The sequence below is a fragment of the Rhodnius prolixus genome, unplaced genomic scaffold (assembly GCF_049639745.1).
Source record: "Rhodnius prolixus isolate KJV_2025 unplaced genomic scaffold, Rpr scaffold_2, whole genome shotgun sequence".
In the NCBI taxonomy this organism is placed as follows: domain Eukaryota; kingdom Metazoa; phylum Arthropoda; class Insecta; order Hemiptera; family Reduviidae; genus Rhodnius; species Rhodnius prolixus.
In genome coordinates, this window is record NW_027411592.1 from 21,033,231 (window position 1) to 21,059,750 (window position 26,520).

General features: G+C 33.3%; 1 protein-coding gene across 2 annotated transcripts in view; it reads left to right on the top strand.

Annotated features, from left to right (window-relative positions):
- The window catches only part of LOC141449260 (glutamate receptor 1-like), a 950,852-nt gene that overhangs the window by 410,684 nt on the left and 513,648 nt on the right, over positions 1–26,520 (top strand). For both annotated transcript variants that reach the window (XR_012455423.1, XM_074118495.1), the window contains exon 2: positions 8,099–8,251. Coding sequence is in view for 1 of the 2 variants with exons in the window: in XM_074118495.1 (XP_073974596.1) it covers positions 8,099–8,251 (153 nt within the window). In the remaining variant the exon portion in view is untranslated. The remainder of the gene's footprint in view (positions 1–8,098; positions 8,252–26,520) is intronic.

A 26,520-nucleotide genomic window follows, 5' to 3' on the forward strand; every position in this document is an offset into this window, starting at 1 on the left:
CAAGTCCAAAAAGCCTGCAAAGACAGGTGATCGTTAGCAAAAACTTCGCTTAAAGCACTGGCTGGCTAACCTTTAGCTTATTAAGTAAAATCGGTCATATTAAAGGCATCACTGAAAATACGCAATGCAAGAATCAGTCGAGAAAAGTGTTATTCGTTTTACACTTTTTTTCTGATTTCTATTTTAATGTTATTGTTATAATTTAACAGCTGAGGTTATTAACGCCTGAAATCATTTTTTTTCGATAATTGTTTTTATGTTACAGACATCTTCGGGCAGCGAGCTGTAAGAAGCTCCTCGGAAATCTAAGGGCCGGATGCTGGATTCGAACCCAATATCTTTACGTTTGATCTCAGTGCGCTAATCATTCAGACAATCCCTACCCTTCTCTCATAGATTTTCTCACTCAGGCATTAAGAAGAGAGAAATGACCATCCCCCTCGCTGAAAACAAAAAGTCCAGACGGACTGCCTTTGGATAGACTGCTAACAAACTTAAAAAGATGCTTAGTTACAACTCGTGCTGTAACTACCAGCAAATGTTTATGCATTGCAAGAATAAGTCTTGTTTCGAGGGCGATTCTCTTCACGAAACCGATAAGTTCTGTTGGGCTATCGTCATTCGCCGAGATGGCCACAGGGACCAATACTGGTCATTCTAAACTCCCTATTATGCATTATCTTGTACCAGCTTAGAGTCTGGCTATGCTTTGTTATCATACAAACAGATCAACTCTAATTTTTGTTTTAGATTTTCTTTCTTATTGCGGCAATAAAAGTAAAAATACTTAAATGGCAATTTTATCTTTTTTGGTGTAAATTATTTTTATAATAAGTGCAGTAAGTTTTGAACAATGTACATTTCATATTTTTTGTCTTAGACAGGTAAGGGCAGTTGTTTTAATTTTTTATGCATGTATAATTACATAACTTCAAAATAAATGTAATCTTTATAACCAAATAATGTAAATAGCCTCAAGTAAGTAATTAAAAGTAAGGAGTAATGATTGGGTTACTAAACAAAACTCAGGTGATCTATAGCTCAGGACAGAATTGAAGATCTAGAACATATCAACTTAATTGAGTAGGACTGGCATTTACATCAAAGTATAAAATACCTTGCAAAGGTATTCCAATTAAGCAAATTACAATCAGGTCTCCATGGGATTATTGTCTAATTGTTGAGTATAAGGAGAAAGCCATAGTCTAAGCTGATATTGCATTGTTGTGAAGTTACGACATCAGCTGAAATTAATGTGACCTCATGAGACCTTGATCTTATATTAAGTAGAACTTCAAATAATTTCTTAGAACAATTCTTTTGCTTTTGTAAAGCATCAAAAGTATTAAATCTAAATTAATTGTAATATCAATTAGTAATTTTGTCTTAAATTCGCAAACGCAAACAAGTAAAAAATTTTAATCCACATTTATTCTATATTATTTGAGATCTTTTTTATCCAAGAGCCCGTCTTAACTTTCTTTCAAGTGTTGATCAAGTCTTCAGATGTCTCGGTCTAAACAATTAACATTACACAATTTCGGAGATCATAAATTCAGAACGGATACACGCTAGATCAATTAAATCAAATATCTCTAATTTAAAACTTTTTATTTTCGGCAAAATGGTGTTGGCATATTCTAGCTGTAGTAAATAAATTTTCTCCTCTCAAATATCTGCACATATTTATCCTACTTACGTGACAAAATTGAATAGCAGCTATACAACAACAAAAAAGTGAATATGGCGTATTGAAAACAGCGGGGAGCCAGTATATTTATTTGAAATATTTTATGGAAAAATCATATCAGCCAGTCATTCGTTATCAAACACCAAGTATAACGATAATCGTCTAATTATATGAGCCTTTTTCTCATTAAGTTTGTATGCTTGTTTTGATCGCTCAAAATAAATATCATTTTTGACTTCTACGTACAGAATATTAGCAATTCCGATTACTTTTGGCGCTAAGAAATGAAACAATCGATGCGCAAAATAAATAAAATATTATTAAAGCGCTCTTACTTAAGCAACATTTCAAACTGTAACTCATTAGTAAGTTTAAGCTAACTCCTGCTGCTTTTCCCTGATTCTCTTTTAGTTAGAAATCCTCAGAGGAGCCGTCAAGTAATCTCCATGTCTTAGAGCTGATCTATCAGACAAGTAATCTCTCCATCTTTAAGAAGATCTACCTCTTCCATCTCAGAACTGTTACCTTGCAAGTCAATTAGCTCGTAAAGTAAAACAAAAAATAGCAGAATGAATAAATGCAAATAGTTAATGTAAGAAATATTATTTTATAAATACACAAAAAGGCACTTTATGAAAGATTTAGAGGAATGAGAGCTAAGAAATGTCGGAAAAAAATGTTTTTTTAACTTCAGCTGCTTGCAATGCTGAAACTTGCCGCGCTGCGGGTAAAAGATGTGCATTTAAAAAAACTTACCGCATTTAAAATTATATAAAATCATTTCTGTTCTTTAAGTTAGTCTCTGCTTTCATGTTTTGATTTCTTTATAATCTGATATATTGTCTTAAATATCGACATTTTCTAATATCTTATTATTCCATTCTCGATATTGCTGAGTATGTTTTCTAGGCATGAGTCAATAATCTACAAATATTACCAAAGAAATAATTGCAAGAATAGTTTAATAGGTAAATTTCACTAAAGCTTAAATGTTGGAAATAAGAAAATGACTTATCAAATTGATATTGTTAACTTAATCGATATTTTTCAAAAGAGAAAGCGTATACTTTATGCGTTTTATTTCTTTAAATAGATTAATTACTATAATTAAGTAAAATATTTACAATTGAAAGTTCAGTAAATTACTTTATAATTTACAGCTGATGTGATAAGAATAACCTAATATTAGTATCAGCTGGTTAATGGAGTTACTGAGATGACAAGATATAACACGATAATACAGCATACAGCCAATTGGTTGAAATCATTGAAATGGTGCAAATTGATTGGTTTTTGGCTTTGTGCGTGCAATCATCACTGTTCTTTCATTGCAGACAACGCATTCCATCAGTAAGCTGTAAGAGGCTCCCGAATGAGGGACGGCTGCTGGAATCAAACCCTCTCATTTGGTCCTAACGGGAGTCCAGTGCACTAAACCACGGCGCTAATTCCTTGTATGATTGGAGGGATTACCAAAACTCGCTTCATTGTTTAATTTTTTATATGGCTATAGAGAAAGACACGTTCAAATCTCCAAATTTAATAAGTCAACAAACGGTATAGCAGAAAATGAAAACAAAAGAAATGGTAGTAGGGTTCTTTTCACAGGTTTAAAGCGGTCTCGAGGAATGAATTATATGCGCCATTAAGAAATTGTTGAAATTCAATTTTCTGAAGAACCGAAGAAGGCGAAGGCGTAGGATTTGATAAATGGGTGTAATCGAATACTTTGATTAAGAATCTCGGTAGCTAGGCTTGTAGATGAAGCGCATTGGTGAGAGTAGATGAGAAAAAAAGGATGAGGCGGTCAAGATCTTTGAGAACAGTAAAACCACAAAAACAGAACTGGAGATGTCAAATTATATTTTTTGCGGCTTGTTAGTGCAGCTTTTGATATTTATTCAAATTATAAAAAATCAATAGTTACTTATAATCAATGGGTCACATGTATAATCGTAGAACATTGTTTTAAAGTCGCCCCAAAAATATCTGTAGGTATCTGGCGATCCCAGTTTCATAAGATTCTCGCACTCAATTTCCACATGTATCAATGGTCCCCACTTAAAGAACGCTGAGTGGTTAAAGGCGAGGGCTGCAAAGTTGAGAAGTTTTGTGGTATTGGTTCGATGCTTTCGTCTTGGATTTTACTTAATGATTAATATGAGAAATTAATAGTAAAGTATGTTTACAAGTCGTCCCCGTCGCACGTAAATTGTTAATTACAAGTAAAGCCTGCCTGAAATAAATTGGCATTTTGCTTACTTCTTTTTATCAATGAAACGCTTTTCTTGTAAAAGATGGCGTCAGCTGTACGCAGAAAAGTTGAATAGTTCCAATAAATTTCAATTAATTTCAGAACGATTAAGAAATATGAGTTCTTGTTTTGAGATAGTGTACTCAGTGAACATGTGTGTGTTGGCTACCAGAAAGTCAGGTGAACTCGTTGGCGTGTGTGTAGATAGTAGAAATGGCTATGTTTGGTGGTGTACCTCGCTTATCCTCTCAAGAGATTAAGGAGAGTAGTTGGAGGAGCAACCCCATAAATGGGGATAAACGTGGGATCTAATGGTAGACAGGGAGTACAATTAGCCCCAGTTTGGGCTTCTCTGTTAGCAGGGTTAGTGTTGGTGCCTGGATGGTCTGTGAGGCTACCTTGCTCACTCACTGACCATGTATGCCATGTCACAAGGACTGTATGCTCCATGCAGAACAACATAATAATGGCTCTCTGGACATACATGCTGCAGCGATAACGCTAATACCAGCTTATTTTCATACACTCTTGCTTGTCTAACTAAACTGTTTTAATACAGGTATTACAATATTAAATAACACCAAATTGTACGTACTACTGCATTAACAGCTAAAATTAACTCGGAACATTTTGATTGTAATAACAAAATTATGTTTATTTTTAACGCCTCAATTTTTTTCCCCCACGATGTTTGGATTTTATATAAATTCTCAGATGATTCACGTAATCTGAAGCTGGTTAAAATTAGAGCTTCAGTCACAAAGCCTCTCCAGTTACATGAAATCATGAGGCGCATAACATTTCTTAGAGTAATAATCTTCAAGTTCCACAGTTCGCTCTTTTTCTTCTTTATTATTTTACCCGTCACCGAGAAAACGCCTTTCCCCCAAAAGATATCCCCAGTGAAACCGGCCTTCCACTTTCCCTCACAATCATTACCCATCAGTTTATTGGGGCAACCAATTCTTTTTACTACCCACACCTTTTTCTCCACGTTAACGGCGCCATTTCATTTGCTTATTTGTCTGTTTGTCTATCTGGATTTGTTCAAACATTAATTATTTGTTTTGTGATTAGAAGCAAGCCTTGTCTCGCAGAAAGAATTCTCTATGATGAGAGTTTATATCGCAAAGATCATGTATTTATCAATGAATAAATGCACCTAGCCATTGAATTATTGCTTTAACATACCCTGAAGATCAGTGCTTCCGAAATCTTTACGCATAGATCTAGATAAATACAAATAAGTCCAGTAAACCAACATGATAAAACAATCTTTGACTCTTCATGTAGTGGAGACAATTTCTTACAGTAACACGAGGTGAGAATGATTTAAGAAGTTATTGCCTGCAACGATTTTGATATTACAGTCGAATCTCTCAAGAACGGACACTGGTGGGGTAAAGCAAAGTGGCCGCTGTTTGGAGGCGGTGTAGGCAAGTTTCATAATGAGAAAATATGGTTTTTTTTCCAAACATCTGTTTAAAAATTGTTTATTATTAATAAATTTTAAAACTTACATAATTTCATAATTATTTAGCTATATGATGTGCATCAAGTTTTACTTAATTATCCAAAAAATTTATCAAAAAACTACATATTATTGACTTAATTAATAATGTTTATAACAATTTTTATAATAATCATCACATTTATTCATAAAAATAATAATTTATGGTAAAATTATCATCATACTATCATCTATTATTAGAAAAATAGAACGAACCTTTCGGCAAGTTAACGATGGCTCGATCTGGTTTTTGCAAAATCTTCCAACACATTTATTTTCTCTTTTAGAGCTAAACCACTTTCGTTTGAGAGGCATATCGGAAAAAATTACATTGTATGTCCAAAGTGAAAAATGATTAAATTGGTACAAGATGTATGTGCTTATATGGGAAACTTTAGGAAAAACCAGAAAAAAAACAAAAACTTGAGAGGGGATAATTATTTTTATCACCGCGTCAAAAGAACTTTTAATAATAAGGTGGTCGTTGGTGGGAGGTGAAACATATAGTCCGTTCCCCCAAAATTAATGTCCGCGGTCGCTATGTAGAGTGACGGTTACACGGAGTTTCTTTTATATAGTAAGTGTATAGGAGTAAAACGGGGAAATCCAAAAACTGTCCGTAAATGGAGGTGGTCGCTAGAGAGAGTGCCCTTTTTGGGAGGCTCGACAGTACTTTTATTTATTTGCAACTTTCAAGTTGTTATTTCATCACCCCAGTAAAGCGTGACTATTTCTTTGGGACATTGTGCTAATTTATCCCAGCCCTTTGCAGAACAATGGGAGTTTTTAAAAAAATCGACGAATTGATTATTCTCATTACCTGAATTCGGTAATTAGGACGGAGCTATGAAGAATCGTCAGGAAAAAACAAAACAAATATTGGGAAGTCTTGTAGAAAGACAAAAGTGGATGCCAGCTTAAAAACGAAGGAGTTCTACGCTTCCTTAAGATTCTCCAGAGGCACTTGCACTTCCTTGAGATTATGAACACGCCAACATGTGCCTAATCTCATACGGAAGTCTTGAAATGAGAGCACTTGATAAACTGCTCAGCTCGGCAAAGCATAGCCACATCTTCAGGCTGTTTTTTTTTTTAAAAAAAAGTGGCCGACAGGGCATTGTGTTTAAAAAAAGTCACGATTTAAGAAAAAAAAAATGCATTTCTAGGAACATACTTATTCAGATTCACAGCTTAAACAGATTCATCTCTGATTCTTCAATATTCAGTCGGAAACCTTCTTATTTATAAACAATTATGGGTTTTTAAATGAACTTCTAAATTTTTCAATCTTCTCAGGAAGCCGGAAAACATCTTGGTTCTTCAGTAGTCTTTTATCTCTAGGTTATTTCAGATTAATTGAATTTGTTTTCATATTCCCCTAAATTTAGACTGAATATTAGTTTTGGTAATAATTTAATTTATTCAATTAGTGATAGAGTCTGTAATAGCGGAACTTTTTCTAGTGGGTGTAATCTATAATTAGAGCTAAATTATAATTATATACTTTTAAAAAAACACACGCCATGCTATTATTTATGGTATATAATAATTGCAGGGCACTGACGCCGCAAATGTATCGCAACCCTACTTTGATTTTACTTTAGATAAAAATATATAATTTTGCACCTCTTGTTCATTGCGTTCCCAACCTCACTTCCATAACGCGTCAAAAGTACGTTTTTTATTTATGAAATTTCTTTTTAAGCACAAATTATGTTTTCAAAATTCTGACCGCAGGAGAATATGGCTGAGAAAACAAATTGTAGAACAGGTTATAATTTTGAAGCAGTGTTAAAATAACAACTCCATTCAAAATTTATTTTGTGCTATCCATACGGTAATGTACAGAGTGCATGCATGTAGTGTGCACTTTGAATGTATCGCACAGCTTCGCAACATGCAATCTAATGTGGAAAGCAGACAGTGTTACCATTCTTACATATTATCGATTGCTATTTTGCTATTTTTATTTTTATGATTTAAGGCGCGTCAACATCTAAGGTTATTGCCGCCTGGAGCTTTTTTCAGTGCACTGCCGGCTTCCGGTCAGTGATCTCTAGTTTCAGACAACACTGTCCATCACCGGACAGTAAGCTGTAAGAAGCTCCTAGGAAGAGAAAATCTAAGGGTCAGCAGCTGGATTCGAACCCAGGACCTCCGCGTGGGTGTCCAGTACGCTAACCGCATAGCTAATCCCTTCCCTTACTTTTTTTTCTATATTACTCCAATTATTTAATTATAGAAAATTATTAACACTCGAGTGCTGTTATTTTTTCTGAACTTTTAAGTACATTAAAGACGTATTTGTTCTTACAATTGCGTGAGATTTAATCTTCATCTCAAAATTACAGAAGAAAAATAGTTAGACGAATAGGATAATTTCACAATTATTGAAGTAAGAAAATTGCTTATTAATTAATTGATACTTTACAAGATAAAAATTAATTATTTTTACACAAATAATTTTATTTATTTGAAGCAATTGAAATGTTTAAAATTAGATTTTTTCATAATAACAGCTGGTATGTCAGTTATATTATAACCTAACATTATGATTAGTAAAATTATCAGAAATGTATTATCTATTTAATCCACATTTCATGTAAACATAGTTCAATAATTCCAGTTCTCATTTTCATTTCAGGTGCTATTTTCGAACAGGGTACAGACGAAGTACAGTCCGCATTCAAATTCGCGATGCACATGCATAATCAGAATGTTACGAACAGAAGATTCGAATTACAAGCCTATGTTGATGTTATAAACACCGCTGATGCTTTTAAACTCTCCAGGCTGAGTAAGTAAACTTATTATAATTATTTTTTTTATATCTAACTTGTTGCATTGACCTGATTTATAATATAACTGTTTAAATTAATTAATTTAGACATTTTTTTTATAATTGAAACTTCATTTGGAAAATATTTCATTGAAATCAAATTTAATTCCATACAGTTTAACTAACAAAGTATTGCATTTGATTGAATAAAGGTTTGTGACACACATCATTGAACTCCAGCGTGAAATGGTGGACGGTAGATAGTCAACTTTGTCAACGCACATCTGGACAGATGTGTTACGAAGGTTGGGTATAAATAAATAAGTACATTCTTGCCAGGAGTTGCCAAACGTTTTTTATCACACAGATTTAATACCGAAAAATAAAATTCATGTTCCAGTAATTTCTCCAGAGATATTCGAATTTGTTTAAACAATTTCAAGGTTTTTTTTTGTTCAGTATTGTACAAGTTAATATATATTTACCCAACATTATTGTTTTTGACAAATTATTATTATTTTGTTTTTTATTATATTTAATTACCAGTAAATTAGGCAGAAAATTAAATTATCTCTATTAATTCTGACAATCATATCTATCCTTGCGGAAGCAATCAACAGTTTGAATTGGCATAACTGTTTAAGGGAAAGTTGTCACGCGAGGGATTTCCGTGCTAGTAACTCCTTATTTCCCTCATCTAATATTCGTTTAACAACTACCGCAACTACAGGTCGTCACGCGAACTAAAAAAACACATTATCCTTGTCTTCTTTCTATTTCATTCTCAGATAAATTACCCAGTGTTATTTTTTGACTACAATGCACCTAATTACGGGTAGCACGTTTTTTTCGGCAATCTGGTTCTATGTGCCAAATTTTTCAATCACCAAACGGTAATTTAAATCATTTCAATTAACTGGATGATATATTTCTCTGGTTACGAGAAAACCTTTATGCTTCCAAAGTTAAGAGTTGGAATTTTTAAAATTACTGCTTAGAGCAGGGGTCCCCAAACTTTTTACCCAGGAGGCCAGGTTCACTGTCCCTCAGACCGTTGGAGGGCCACACTATAAAACAAACTATTTTAAAGTAAAAAAAAAACAAAACGGGAACAAGTAAATTTAAATCAACAAACAGCCCAGTATTTCTGTGGGAGTTATGGACCTGCTTTTGGCTAATGAGATGGTCAATGTCCGGTTTAGTTTATAGTGCTTTGCCTTTCTTCCTACTTCTGCTGTTATTTTTCGGAGCCGTGACGCATGCGTCCCGCGTCGTCGGAAGTAGTACTGTACATGAGCGACGCTGCGCTTTGCGGCACCACCATATATGTATAGTGCTCCTCTTACTGACCACCAATTAAAGAGATGCCCCATCCGGAAGTGCGACAGGGGCCGGATAAATGTCCTCCGGAGGCCGCATGTGGCCCGCGTGCCGTAGTTTGGGGACCCCTGGCTTAAAGATTGTTGAAGACTTAATATTGCGCTGGCTTTAAAGAGTACACAAGGATTGCCCTCTAAAGTCCATGAAAGTCGTCCTTAAATTTCTATGTTCGTTAGCCAGAAGATGTAGTCTCTTAAATGAACATTCTCTGGACGGTAAAAAGTAAATTTACCCACAAAGGCATCATGAACCGTTGGCAGAATTCAGGCGAAATTCCCATACATCAGACAGTCTTAAGATAAATGTAGGCTTCTTGTAGAAATATTTTGCCATACTCTTCTATAGGAAGCATGAATTGTGATTTTTATCCTTAGCTTCTCATCAACATTCTTCTCATCTATACATCTAAAGGAAAGTATACCATGAGTGGTGACATTGCCATACAAAGATATGGTATGTAACAGCATGTTGGCCGCTCATGACACGTGGCACTTAAAAAGATTTCCTAACAGAATGTATAACAGGTATTTTATTAAAACGATTCAATGGTCTCCTTGTTCCCAAAATTCGATATCCCAAACAGTTCGATTTCTCTTATTAATATCTTCCTTAAGAAAAACAATTCTGCTATCAATCTTTTTTGAATCAGTTAATTCATAAGAGACTCGCGATATACATTGTTTTCCTATGATTGGATCATCTAGTCGCATTACTAGCTTTAGTATCTATGAACAATGCTCCAAGTAGGCTTCGGACTTGAAAATAAATAACATAGAACAAAGCTCAATAAAAAATTTGTGAGACATATGAAGGCCTTGTAATCTCTCCAATAGGCAGTTATACTACAGGTGATAAATATGTCCATTAAAAAACTACAAAGTTAGAATCATTGCTTTGTGTTTCAAATTTTTATGCTAATTTATTCTAGTACTTTAACAGAATTTAGTTAGCAGTGGTGAATGAACTAGAAGTATATGAATTGAAGATATATTCTAACATTCCTGTTTCGTATACAAATAATAAATTGATGGTTCTGCTGTCGACTGTAATAATTTGATGAATTATTTAAGCAAATCTAAATCAAACAATGTTTTGCAAACTCCAAACAATTGGGTAAAATATTTAATTCTTTATACAATTTTTACATTACACTGAAATGTATCCTTACAAGAAAATCTACATAAACCCCTCCACGAAAAATGCCTTTTTTTTAAATAAAAAAAAAAAACTGATCAATGTAAAAGAAATAAATTTACATGCATAATGTAAAGTATATACGAAGTTTACATAAAAGCCTAGGAGCAGTTTCAGAGTTCGGGAATAAATCCACTGAATCAAGAGATACTTTCCCGGGTTGGGACTTTTCTTGAATCTAAATTTCAACAACACATTTAACCTTTCTTCAAAATGTAAACAAGAGACAGGATTCTACAGTATAAAGGACGCTTTTCCGCGAGGATCTACTCAACCATTTTCCCAAAATTATCCTTAATTGAATTTTTCTGAACACTAATGTTTCAAATAGAAGTTGTGGACTACTTTACTTAGTTTAAAGGAAATCGTGAGAGCCGTTTTAGAGGATCTTTCTAGACTCTAGATCAGGGGTTGGGCAGTCTTTTTACCTTTTTCTGTAAAGGGCCATATAAGGTTATTGGTTTATTACCGAGGGCCGCAGTATTAAAACTGTCCGGTAGGACAGTTGTATAAGGGTTGATCGTCAAAAAGTGCACGAAAAAGCGTAACGTTAAAAAACACCCAACTTTGACAATATTTTTCTCTTTTTCTATAAAAGATAAAATTCCCAAATTTTCTTTAAAATATAGGGCAAACCCTCCTTTATAACTGTAATTTTTTTGCAACCCCCCAGACCTAATAGATTTCGAGAAAAAAGTTGCCGAAAATGAGCAAAAACGGCATTTTCAGAAATTGTTGTTGTTGTTCTTCTTCTTCTTCTTGTTGTTGTTACCTTTTTTGTAAACTACGTAGCGCCTAAACGCGAGAACCGATTTTCATGAATGAGGTGACATTCGATTCGGAATTTTATGTAGATGTGCCTTTTGGGGGTCTCGACGCTGTACACCGAATGGGAGAGGAGTTAGCCCCTTTTATGTAAGGCCCCCTTCAAAATTATTATTACTAATTACTCTGTAAATCTTAGCCCGATTTTGATAAAATTTGGTAGGATGATAGAGTTAGGGCTCCCCTACGTAACATTAAAGCGGCGATCTGCTCTTCCACTAGTTAAGGGGAAGTATAGCAATCGTTTCAAATTATCGACAAGTGAACTGATTTTCATGAACTCTTTAACAAAAACTTACAGTTTAAAATGTTAAGTATAAGGGTTGATTAAACGCCAAAAGGTACACAAATCAGCAAGCACTCAAAATTTCATTAATTCTTCATTAATATTTAAGTAATTTTACTGCATTAATATTCATTAATATTTTTTAGAATTTATTAGATGTCACAGACCCTTATGCTGGCCATTTTCGTCTACAAAATATTTGTTCAAGTAGCACTGTAGATTGACTGTAATATCTAGTTATTTATAATAATCAAACTATTAAATACAGGTTAAAAAGAAAAACGTTATAAAAAATAAAAAATTATGAGGCTAAAAAATTCAAAACTTTTTTTTATAAAAAAAAATGTAATATGTAAAATAAAGTAAATAAGATATGTATATTTTTAGGACAGCTAATTATTCCAGTATTTTACTATAAGTAAAATTAAATTAAAATAGAGAAATCAATAATTGTTGTTGAATAATCTACTTGTTATAACTGTGTGTTATTTGTGCTCTCGAATATTTCGGTAAGACGAATTCAAGACAGTAGCCTACTCTAACTTTGTCTTTTTCTACTTTAACATGCATGTACATATGTGTGATTTATCATAATTATAACAAAAAAATATTATAAATGAAGTGGCCAGCATAAGGGTCTGTGACATCTAATAAATTCTAAAAAATATTAATGAATATTAATGCAGTAAAATTACTTAAATATTAATGAAGAATTAATGAAATTTTGAGTGCTTGCTGATTTGTGTACCTTTTGGCGTTTAATCAACCCTTATACTTAACATTTTAAACTGTAAGTTTTTGTTAAAGAGATTTTTGTACCTTTTGGATAGATTTTCCTTTTTGTCTATTTTACAAAGTTACATATCTGCTTTACAGATTTTTTAAATTTGGAATAAGCAATTCTATCATTATAACCTGATAAGATGGTAAGTCGGAACCGTAACTACCACTAGAGAGATCTTTTTAAAGAATGATTATCGTTAAGGTCCCCCAAACCATCGTCAGTAACAACTTTTCTTGAAAAAGCGTTTTGAATAACATAGGAAGGTATTTGTGCGTGAATAGCAAAATTAAACTGCGATTTCATTACTTCCTTTTAAGAGGAGTAAGAAAAATAAACTGCGATTGCAGAACTTCTAGGCAAAGAGGCAAAGATTTTTTAATCGAACGACAATTCATTGATTTAAATCGGTTCACTCATTGATAATTTAAACGATTGCAGTACTTCCTCTTAGTAGGTGCAAGAGCATCAGCAATGTAGAGGAGCTTTAACCACTTATTCGAGCTGAATTTTATCAAAATCGGACTAAGCGTTATAGAAATATTGGTAATAATAGTTTTAGAAAGGGCCTTATTTGGGTGGGGCAAACTCCCCTCCTTATGAGGCACGGCGTCGAGACTTTTAAAGTGCAAATCTGTACAAAATTTCGATTCGAATGACATTTCATTCATGAAAATCGGTTCACGTGTCGATAATTTGAAACGATTGCTATACTTCCCCTTAACAAGTGTAAGAGCTGATCGCCGCTTTAATGTTACGTAGGGGAGCCCTAACCCTATCATCCTACCAAATTTTATCAAAATCGGGCCAAGATTTACAGAGTAATTAGTAATAATAATTTTGGAGGGGGCCTTACATAAAGGGGGCTAACTCCTCTCCCATACGATGTACAGGGTCGAGACCCCCAAAAGGCACATCTACATAAAATTCCGAATCGAATGACACCTCATTCATGAAAATCGGTTCACGCGTTTAGGCGCTACGTTGTTTACAAAAAAGGTAACAACAAGAACAAGAAGAAGAAGAAGAAGAAGAAGAACAAGAACATTTTTTGAAAAAGCCGTTTTTGCTCATTTTCGGCAACTTTTTTCTCGAAACCTATTAGATCTGGGTGGTTGCAAAAAAATTACAGTTATGAAGGAGGGTTTGGAGTAAGATTTAAAGAAAATTTGGGAATTTTATCTTTTATAGAAAAAGAGAAAAAAATTGTCAAAGTTGGGTGTTTTTCAACGTTACGCTTTTTCGTGCAGTTTTTGATGGTCAACCCTTATACAACTGTCCTACCGGACAGTTTTAATGAAGTGTCATTCGAATCGAAATTTTGTACAGATTTGCACCCCACCCAAGTAAGGCCGTTTCTAAAACTATTATTACCAATATTTCTATAACGCTTTGTCCGATTTTGATAAAATTTAGCACGAAGAAGTGATTACAGCTCCTCTACATGGCTGTGAAGTGCCATCATGCTCTTACACCTACTAAGAGGAAGTACTGAAATCGTTAAAATTATCAATGGGTGAACCTATTTACATTAATGAATTGTCGTTCGATTCAAAATCTTTCCCTCTTTGCCTTTTAGGGAGAAGTACTGTAATCGCCCGTTTATTTTTCTTACTCCTCTTAAAAGGAAGGTCTGAAATCGCAGTTTAAATTTGCTTTTTACGTACAAATACCTTCCTATTTTATATAAAAAGGCTTTCTCAAAAAAATTGTTATTGAGGATGGTTTGGGGACCGCAACTATAATCATTCTTTAAAAAGATCTCTCCAGTGGTAGTTACGGTTCCTACTTAACACCTTATCAGGTTATAATGATAGAATTGCTTATTCCTAATTTAAAAAAAAACAGTAAAGCAGATATGTAACTTTGCAAAATAGACAAAAAGAAAAATCTATCCAAAAGGTACAAAAATCTCCTTAACAAAAACTTACAGTTTAAAAAGTTAAGTATAAGGGTTGATTAAACGCCAAAAGGTACACAAATCAGCAAGTACCCAACATTTCATTCAAGCTTAGTTGATATAATTTAAGTAATTTTGCTGCATTAACTTTTCCTTTACATTTTTTAGAATGTATTAGATGTCACAGACCCTTATGCTGGCCATTTTCATCTACAAAATATTTGTTCAAGTAGCACTGTAGATTGAATTTAATATCTATTAATCTATAATAATCAAACTATTAATTACAGGTCAAAAAGAAAACGTTATAAATAATAAAAATTACGAGGCTACAAAATTTAAAAACTTTTTTAAAAAAATGCTTACACCAACATACATCAATGATTTCGATTATTTTATTTTTAATAAAAATCGTCTGTTTAAGTTCATTCTTCGATTAAAGTAATTGTTATTTTATGTAGTAGTCAAACGTTTATAATAATAGGTAATAATTATCTGGCTTTATCGCAAATAATATAGTTTTCTTCAATCACACTCTCAATGTAGCTGTTCTTCTCACAATGTTATATATATGTTATGTAATATAAAATAAATAAGTATTGCATACTTTTAGGACAGCTAATTATTCCAGTATTTTACTGTAAGTAAAATTAAATTACAATTGATAAATGAATAATTGTTGTTGAATAATCTACTTGTTATTAACTGTGTGTTATTTGTGCTCACGAATATTTCGGTAAGACGAATCAAGTCTGAAATATTGTTTTAAATCCTCCGTGATTCAAATTTAAACAGTAGCCGACTCTAACTTTGTCTTTTTCTACTTTAACATGCATGTATAAGATGTGACAACTTCAGAATAAAGGGCATATTAAAGATAAATCAGAAGAATAATTTGGAATAGAGTTAAAATAAAGTACCTATTTAAAAACGAAGATATAATATACATTTTATCATAATTATAACCAAATAATATTATGAACGAACTGGCCAGCATAAGGGTCTGTGACATCTAATACATTCTAAAAAATGTGAAGGAAAAGTTAATGCAGCAAAATTACTTAAATTATATCAACTAAGCTTGAATGAAATGTTGGGTACTTGCTGATTTGTGTACCTTTTGGCGTTTAATCATCCCTTATACTTAACTTTTTAAACTGTAAGTTTTTGTTAAGGAGATAATATAATATAATATATTATATATATATAATATAATATGTATATATATATATATATTATATATTATATATTTCTTTTTATATGAATTAATTTTTATTTATTTCGGATCCTTATTTATTAATTGTTTTTATTTATTTATAATACAGATTATTAATTAAAATGAAATTTATTAACAAATCAACATAAAAAAGGCATTAGTGACATGTATGAAATTGCTTCATATCTTCCTTCATCATTTTTTCTATTAAAAGCTGGACGAAATAAAAATAATGCGATTGCATTATTGCACATTTATACATCAACTGTCGCACCACAAAATAAATAACTAGAGGAGAAACGAAAATCCGTAGCTTCGACAGCGAGAACACGCTCTCAATTTTTATTATTTGCCGTTTAGTGTCACGGGCCGCAGGAAAATGTTAAAAGGGCCGCACGTTGCCCACCCCTGCAGATAGTGAGGAATCAGTTCATTAAGTGATATATCACCGGCCGATTTTATTCAAATTTCAAAATTTGGTTCCTATATTTATTATAGAAGTAACAAGGCAGTACATAGCCCAAAAGTGGAACTTTAATGGTAAGTCTAAGCAAATTTGAATTTGTATTAATTTTGGTATTCTGAAAAGCTTTTTCACGTTGCATTTTTAGTGAGTTAACCAATACAGGCAATCCTCAGCCTGCAGGCTAAGCTGTATGACTGCACAAAGCTGGTGAAGAGTCGTTTGTGTTTAATAAGAAAAGCGATAGCAGCGTGTGCACACATGGCTGGACGGAGGCCAACAACGGCTCTGTGATTCCTACATACCGCTGTAGTCAGCTACACCCAAATGGCGTTGGTGGTGTCGGCGAGCAAGCAGAAGACCCCAAGCATCTCGCCTACCGTATCACCACTGTTCTGTCCCTTGGTACAGGAAATAGTCACTGTGTAGGAAAATGGCCAGCCTGTAAGACCAACTGCCCTCTCCCCTCCAACCGAGCATTCCTTTTATTACAGCGACTCTATGAGTAGTATATCTACCCACTCCATCGCCATAGTAACCACAATGAGTTTTCTCATATTTTCTTTTTTATTTTTTTAGTTTTTCTTTATTTTGTGTGTGTTTTTTCACAACTAAAAGAGCAATGTGTAATAAGTAAAATGTAATATGCTCGCTAGATTTGTATTCTACACTTTGTACCCACTTTTGTTAAACCTTTACTGTGGCCGAACATCTCTTCTCTTTCGCTTAAAAATATATTCGTAAAAAAAAGAATAAAAATAATATTTTTATAATTAAAACTGTCCGCCAGGACAGTTGTATAAGGGTTGATCGTCAAAAACTACACGAAGAAGCGTAACGTTGAAAAACACCCAAATTTGACAATTTTTTTCTCTTTTTCTATAAAAGATAAAATTCCCAAATTTTCTCTAAAATGAAGGGTAAATCCTCGTTTATAAGTTAAATTTTTAAGTGATCACAGATCAAATAGATTTCGAGAAAAACGTTTCTGGAAGTAGGCAAAACCAGTATTTTCAGAAATTCTTGTCTTTGTTACCTTTTTTTTTTGTAAACAATGTATTAATTCTCTGGTATAATTCATACAAAATCTACTCTGTACAAAAAATAATTGCATATTTTCGTGGACTGTGGCTGTATCATGGACACGGCCGTGTGTTGTACGTGAATACGTTTACGTAACGGGTTATATTTTTTATATAAAATATTTTTATTTATGTATTTAGGATGAAATTAAGAAAACAAATCGACGATCGAACACAATCTATGCCTATACAGTCCGTGGTCCATGTAGAAGCGATTTCATCATCCACTTGCATAATTTCAACCGCCTGAGCTGCAGATGTACTGACACCGTCGTTGATCCGCTCGGCTGCATTCATTCTTTTACGTTCTCGGCACAGCTAGACGCGGTCATATGGTGTTTTATTATTACCATTCGATTGTTCTTGAGAAACACTTTCCAAGCGTATACGATCTCTGTATTTGGTTTAGGCTTTTCGACGCGTATAGGCCGACATTATATATTTTTGATAATATTTTTTTATTCTAACACCTTATTATATTCACTGTCATTATTTTACACTAATGTTTTATATACTGTGATGACATCTGACGATTAAAACTTAAACGAACATCGTAGCTTCTTCGAGTCAAAAGTTATAGAAATTGCAAATCTCGATACGCAGCAAAATGACGGCGCTTTTCCCTCCACTGCGCGCGATGCGTCACAGTCCTCGCTTATCGTAATGAATTCTTTGATCCTTTGGCTATCCAGTGGTCTAATTTAATTTTGGATGTAGACGATAGATTCGAAACTATAATGCCAAACTGTATCCCCCGATTTTGTTATCATTAGTTTTTTTTTGGATTGCCTCCATATGATAGCAAATTTAAAGACGTATTCACGTCAAAAAGTATTATTATAACTCTGGATATCTCCATTCTTTCATGATGCTGCAACCACTAATTACTTCCCTGTTGACAAATCAACCAATTAAGGGAGTTTTTTAAAACAAAAAAAGGCCTTGAACTAGGCTCTTGTCATCAACCAGTGTTTTTAAATTACAATTAGTTGTTATCATTACAGAAAAAATAATGCAAAAGAATGGAAATAGGATACATCACATCAAAAATTATTTGAAAAATAAGGTAATTTACGTTTTGAGCGAATTATTCGTTGCATACAACTTTTTTTTTTTTTTTTTTTTTTTTTTTTTGCCTTCTGGGCATGCAGATTAGCCCGCATACAACTTAAAGAACAAAAAGGAAATAATAAAAGCGTACATTTCATATTAAACAGGAACTAATATTTAAACTGAGAAAAGGTATTGATGTATAATGTTGGGGTGAAAAAGGAATGTATGTATATTATACCGGAAGTAATATAAGATATAAAATATTGGCAATAGTATCAAGAGATATTGATAAAAGGAATATAAAACTATCCAGTTTGCTGTAGATTTATATTGGGCGCGCAGCAGGGCAATGCGCTCCAGCTATACCGGGGAGGTAGTGTGGCTGTTTTATAGTTTGAAAGGTTATATATAGGGGTTCGGCTATTAGCACCAGCTGTTTGTATTATATGAGAACATAAAACAATACCACGCCAGTTTTGGTCACAAATATTTATACACAACTTATAACCAGGCTGCCTGTTCCAGGCCCCACTGAACCTTATCCCTGTTGCGAAACAAGAATTAGAAACTCAGTATTTTAATAAGAATTGTTGTAAACATTTAGAGATCATTTTGTGTTCAACACAGAAAGTTTTTCATCTAAATTGATTCTAAATGACCAATCATTGAATCACGAACTAACCATCAACAGGAAACTGTTAAGACCAATGTGAACGCACGGAGCTCAGCCTAATATTCAAACAATAAACGCATGCAGACACTGCACTCAAAAATCTTAAGGAAAATCCTTAATGCACCATCCTGCATATCAAATCTCACCATACACACTGACTATTGCATCCCTTTTGTCACCGATCTACAAGTTACCGCAATTTTCACGGCCTACTAGATTTCCAACCTAATTCTCTCGTGCAAATCCCCTCTCTTAACCTTCCAAACAATTGATGATTTTGGGGAATGTCGAGGTGCGGACATAAATTCAAAAAACAAATTTTGTTACTTCATATCAACGTTTCAGTAAATTTATTATTACCTTCTTCAGGATCTGTACAAAAATTTCCCAGCCCTTTTGTTTTTCACCCCTCCCTTACCTCAATATAAACCTGCTTTTCCATGAATCCTTGACAGTAATGATGATATAGCTCAACATTAAACTTCGCAAACTTTTTTACAATGTAAGTCATTTCAAATATTTTATTTATTTATTTATTTAATTTATGTTTTAATAATTTCATTTTTTTTTTAATTTCTGTATATTTTTTATGGTTCTCAATTTATATCTATATTAGTGTAATATTCCTTTTGTACAGACCCTGAAGAAGGTAATAAATTTACTGAAACGTTGGTATGAAGTAACAATATTTATTTTTGTATATAAATGAGACCGCAACTCGATATTCCCCAAAGTCATCAATCAACAACGGTCGAAAAAAAAAAACCTTCCAAACAATCCTCCTAGTCGTTTGAATGGGAAGGAGCTTAGAGATCTACTGAGTGAATAAAATCCAACGCGAAAGAGTTTCATCACTGGATAATTGTCTAACATGCAGGCTACACGGTAGCCGAGCGGGTTAAGAGGCGAGACCTGCAAAGCTAATATGCATTGTGGTACTGGGTTCGATTCCCAGTCTTTAGGCCTTGGATTTAATTTAATGGTTAAATGAGAAATAGTAAAGTACGTTTGCTATTCGCCTCCGTCCACGACACCTAGTAAATGGTAGTTGGACGTTAAGCCCCGCCTGAAAAAAATAGGCGATTACTTTACTTTACTTGTCTAACATGACATTACAAGTGAACCGAGCCATTAAGATCGAGTTTATTTGATACAGCATTTGTTGTAGTTGTAAATATTTCTAGTAAATTAAAAAAAAAACCATTATCAGGTAGGGTTGATTGTCAACAACTGCACGAAAAAGCGTAACGTTGAAAAACACCCAACTTTGACAATTTTTTTTCTTTATTCTATAAAAGATAAAATTCCCAAATTTTCTTTAAAATATGGGGTGAACCCTCCTCTATAAGAGCAATTTTTTAGCAACCACAGATCAAACTGATTTTTCGAGAAAAACGTCGAAAATGGGAAAAGTGGTATTTTCAGAAATTCTTGTTATTACCTTTTTTATACAATGCAGAGCCTAATTCTCTCTGCTAATAACTCATACGAAATCTATTCTATACAATAGACAATATTTATTTATACTTAGCATATCTTCGTAAAAAATTTAATAGAAATCTACTTTTGCCAATAAATTATACTTACAAAGCTTTTAAATAAATAAGCAGAAGTCATGCCAAAAATGAACTTAAGTTGATTACAACCAAGTTATTATTTTCTTAAAGAGAATGATTCGAAAAAACGCTCATTTCTAGAGAGAATATCATTAATAACGATAGAAAACACTAATTCAAATTCCTGCGCTTCGAAGCACAAACCGTTCTCTAATAATTATTAATATAGGTATATATATAATTGGATTTTACTTTTTTGAAGGCTAGCCATTTTGTTATCTAAAACCAGAAGTTTTGTTATCATAAATTTACAGTTCTACAGGTGAGCAATGTGTATACAGAGATTAAACAAAATCGTGAAGACATTCGAGAGAATGCTAGATTCAATAAAGAGACACTTCTGGTCGATTAATTTTAACCAAAATAATAACTTTTGGACCACATAAAGGCGTGATCACCTCACCAATTGGTAAAAAATCACTTTTTCTGATTCAGGGGCCCTAAAAATAAATAATCCCATTGAAAATTCAAATTATAAAATTTGAGAAGATCGCCCCACACTTATTATTTAGTATTGGGAGGATAAAGAATAAAGAAAAAGTACTTGTTGCATCAAAATTTGCGAATCAAAATGTCACTAGCGCACATTGCTTCAAATATGAGATTAAAAAAATCGTACTTCCTAGAATTATACAAAGCTTCCTTTATACCCTTGTAAACAATGGAGTAATCCCACAATGTGGCAATTAACATTTCCGTTAATCCTCTCAACACAAGGTGATAATCCAAAAGTGAAATATTATTTTATAGTAGTTTCCTTTTTTGCAAATCTGCACAGATGTTGCGTAATTGCATTTTTTGTTCTTGTTTTTTTTTTTTTTTTTTTTACTTGTTCTATTTGAAGTACGTTCAACCATTTCCGGTTTAGTTCCCAGAGGACATGCTGTGACTTATTAATGGCTCTCAATGTGAAAGTAGGGGTAAAACATTTAGCGAGCTGATACTTCGCAATGTTTGCCTTGTGATTGCTAAGCCAAATATCCCTAAAACGGAAAAAGCGGCAAGAAGCTTTAACTTTGGTATTTGGCGGTTGGTATTCACATCACTGAGAGTTGTGGTTTTAAACGTATGAATTGGGTTTTGGGCTTTACAGAATACTTCTTTTTGGGGAGCTTTAGAGGAATTTTGGTACACCTTGGAATAAAAAGCTGCTCAAACCAAGACCTATTTGAAACTTTCGTGCATGACGATAGGATTTCCGTAGAGGGATACTTTTTTTTTTCGGCGCATCGGCTACTAAGGTCATTATCGCCCCCGGGATTATTGCTTTGGAATGTGGCAGAACTCTTCGCTAGATGCCGCTCAGCATTTAAACCCCTGCAGTTGGACAAGCTAACCTGCTGGCCCGCAGATAAGTCTAAATTAGATATTGCAAATTCCTCACTAAATACCATATTATGCTTTATTCTAGAAATAATCGTTGGCACATATCACATTGCAGGAAAATTTAAACAAATCCCTTCTAAAAAGCTAATTTAGTTTTACCTGTGACGGAATATTATGATAAAATTAAATTCAAAACAGGCTCCTATTCCACCTGGATTCATAAGCCACTCAACTCCACTTTAGTTTATCATCAAAATATTATGTTTACGTTGTGAATATGGAACTATCTGGAAGTGAATTTTATAAATAAAATAAGAAACATTTAAATTTTTTTTAAAGTACTCAAACGATACAAAAATGCTATACAAATATTCTATGGTTCAGTCTGCCATTGTTATTCGATTCTCATTTAAAAAATATTACATGAATTTATTAAAAGATTTGATAATTACTTTGAGGACAGATTGAAAAAAGGCTAGTTAACGGAAACTAAATTTAACGATAAGTAAAAATTTGTTCATTATTATAAAATTAAGTTACCTAACACATTACAAATAAAGGGGCCAATTACAAATGCTCTTTTTACACTTGAAGATCGATTAACTTTATTTAAAACATTTTTGTCCCGGAAATTCTTCTTTTTAAAGTGACATTTACGGTCTCATTACTGGAATCTCATTACTGGAATCTCATTATTGGAATCTCATTATTGGAATATGTAAGTAAAATTCCAAAAATTAGAAAGAACTTTGTTAAAGAGCTCAAGTTATTTTAGTCACTAGTGATATACATTTGTACTTCCTTCAATAAATTCAGTTTAATAATGTGCCTAAACAAATGCAATGTAATTATTACATTACATTCTCCCATACAAGGCGAACTATCCTTCCACCCGTTTACCTAAACCTCACTCCTCTTCCCATAACAGATTGTAGCTAAGTACCTAGGACTCTTCATGGACAAACGCCTAACCTGGAATCCACTTACTAGACTCAAACGGGAAGAACTGAACAGACGATTCAAACTTCTCTCTAGATTTCTCGTCAAGCGATCTAAACTTTCACTACAGAATAAACGACTTATCTACACTATGTTACTGAAACCTGCCTGGACTTACGGAATGGAACTTTGGGGCTCAGCCAAAGCTTCCAATACTTATATAATCCAATCCTTCCAGTAAAAAAGAATCGCTAAAGCTCCTTACTTTGTATCAAACTCTACTTTGCACCGAGATTTCCTTGTTCCCTATATTTCAGAAGCTGTAAGATCCCGTTACATTAAATTCCACACATCAATCACCTCACATCCCAATCCTCTAGTAGTTCAACTTACCACTCTACCAAGAAATCTTCCCAGGCGGTTGAAGCGCAGGTGGCCACGCGATCTTCTAAATGAAGTAAGTGCCAGTGTACAATAGTGAACTGTATCACTTTGGAAGTTTCACCAATGGGTGAATTCTTCTCTCATGCTATTCATGTATTTATTGTATGAATCATGTGGTATCAGCTTCACTTATTGCAGAGATATACTACAATGTGCCTCTATATAGCGATTACAGGAAAAAATAGATTTAAATTTTATACATATAAGATAGATTACAAATATAATGAACAAAAACATTATCTTATCCACCTGAAGCCACGAAGCCATTTTGACTTTTTTTAATCCGATTTTACATTCTAAATCTAAGGTATAAAAGTAATTGGAAATGATGTATGTCTTTTCACATTATTCATAGTTAACCTCTTGGAAGGATAGAATGCTACACCACATGGAAGACGAATTTGTGTGAGACTGTGTATTCAGATTTGCATTTGTGTGCATTGTGAAGTAGAAGTTAAGAGAAAGCCTAACTGCGAATAACGCCAAGTAAAGAGAAGCGAGAGGTGGTAATTAACTTCATATAAGCCCCAAGGCAGTGAGCACTACTGCCGTTAAAGTCTAAAATCTTGACAAGGACTTGTGAAACAGATTAAGTAACTAATTGTTGGGAAGTTGTCGCCAGGGTAACCCTCCGCTTCCATTACTTCTACTTCAGTTTGGTGGCAACGTTACTAGAAGTAAGTACGGATTAAATTCTACCATAATATGAACCATCCTTTAGTTTTGCTAAATATGGAATACTACTTTTACTTCAAAGTTCTTACAAAATTAGAAAACGGCTATATTTGTTTATTTGAACTTACAAGGAGAGGCGTCATGAATTCTCAGTAGTAGAACAGCGATACAATTAATATTTTTTTAAGGAACAATTCTGAAGAAATAAAATTCTTATCATCATTTGGAATCATAGATTTCAAATGAAGTTATCATTTTTATTATTATAATCATCAAAGTGTTTCTGTATGTTCACGTTACAGGATGAGGTGCTGGCTGAGCCCCTCAAAGAAAGACACACTACTACAGTTAATCTTCTCGTCTATCTTGCAATTTCCAGGATTTACCTGGAATATTTCTCTTTCTCTGGCCGTTTAAAGAATGTACCACATTCTCCAACCAGGTCATTCCTTTCCTTCGGCGTCGTGGGAAGTTTCGGCTCTTTCATTCTTGTTAGGTGTCCAAACCATGTACTTGCATTCACATAATTCGTATTCCAAATTCCTTGTAATAGCAGTTTTTCTTAATTCGATTTGTTTTATCTTTTACTCAACGAACGTATCTCACTTCCATCTCTTAAATAACGCTTTTACTGGCTCTTCTATGAGCCCAGGACTCACATCAATAATGTGACGTGTTGGGACTTATATCATATACTTTAGGCACTGTGTGATGCTTCATTTTTGCTGGCTTTTTTTGATTAATGCTTAGGCATAACCTTCCTTTGATGAATCATTCATTAATTTAGTTCATCTTTAACGCTCATATTCACGTTGACCAATGCCCATACATTTATAGACATTTATTTGAACAGGTCTTCTGTTATGATTTCTTCTACAATGTATGGTCATTATTTTGTCACAAAACTGCTTATAACTTAGTACGGCCACTTTCTTTGTGATTAGTTAGGAATAGATTTAAAGAAATAGAATTAATACCAGCGATTTAGGAATTGAAACTTAACACGTTCCGTGACAAGCAATTTTTGCCTGACTTAATTTTCAGGCGATTTGATATTTTGACTAAAGGTTGATATATTATCACACAATCTTTCATTACATCATCAATCGATAAGTAGTTCTCTTGTATAGAGTAGCTATCACATTGTGTACCATTTGTGGTATGTAAATAACTTGAGGATGAAAATAACAACTCGTCTTCAGAAACTGCGACAAACTCTAGAAGACGCCACAAAATTAAAAAGAAAGTGGGCAAAGCGAGGACAGCAAGACGAACGTTGCTTTTCTTGCTTCAAACAAAATGTTAAAACATTCGCTATTCAAGTAGCAAGAGAAAAAAACGATAAGAATAATGACGTTTCGCAGCGATTGCCCCGAAAAAGCCATCTTTATGCCTCCCTTGCTTTAACAAAATCCATTATTACATGTGATTACTAATTATTATATATATAACAATTAAATAAACTTGTGTTTTGTTCTATACTCAATTTTGTATAATGCCTCATTGTTTTGGTAGAAATATATTTTACAGAATTACATTTATCATAAAAATAAAGTTTTCAACGCATTAAATAAATGTGACTGCGTGTACCACCGGTGGTACACGAGTCACGGAACGTGTTTAAAAGGTAAACTAACTAACTTAATGGCTAGAACAAAACGAGCAATTCACGAGCGTAAACCATACAGAACAAGACTAAAAAATTAAATGGACTAAAAAAAAAACTGACGTAGTTACAGAATTAACTGTTGGATTCAGGCTCATCTTCCTGCCTTAATATCTATACAAGATGGTTTTATGGATTCCTTTGTATGGTTTAGCCTCTAGTGGGGGATACACTAAGGACCTTGGAAAAATTTCTTTAGTCTTGTGTTGTCCGAAAATGCCGACCGCACCAAAGATTCGCTTAACTTGGTTTTATATTTTTTAAATTATTTTCTATTTCTGAATTCTGCTGCCATTAAAAAAAAAAATCATTTTCCAAAAAATTCCCTTCTTTGAACATGATTTCCGGTTTCAACGCCTTCGGTCGGATCTAAACAAATAAACAATCCTGACCAGGTGTTACGGTATTGAGTCTTATTATATAAAAACAATTTCTTTTGTAAAGTTCATTAAAGAATGAAGTAGGGACAAAAATTTTTAGAATGTTCCAAAATAAATATATATATTTTATTAAGATATAAATTTTTAAAAAAGGTTATAAAATCTAAAATTCTAAACTCTGTACAGTTTTCTGTTATTTCATTCTCTCGAGAGTATGAATTGCTAAAAAACTGCATCGGGAGTGAGTTAATGCTGACATCCGTCCAATTGCAGAAACTTCAAGGAACTCAACTCAATACAGTTTTGAGAGCTTCCTAATCCATAAGATTTTTATTTTTAATACGGATTTTTGAGTTTTTTTTTTTTATGAGAACAATATAACTCAAAA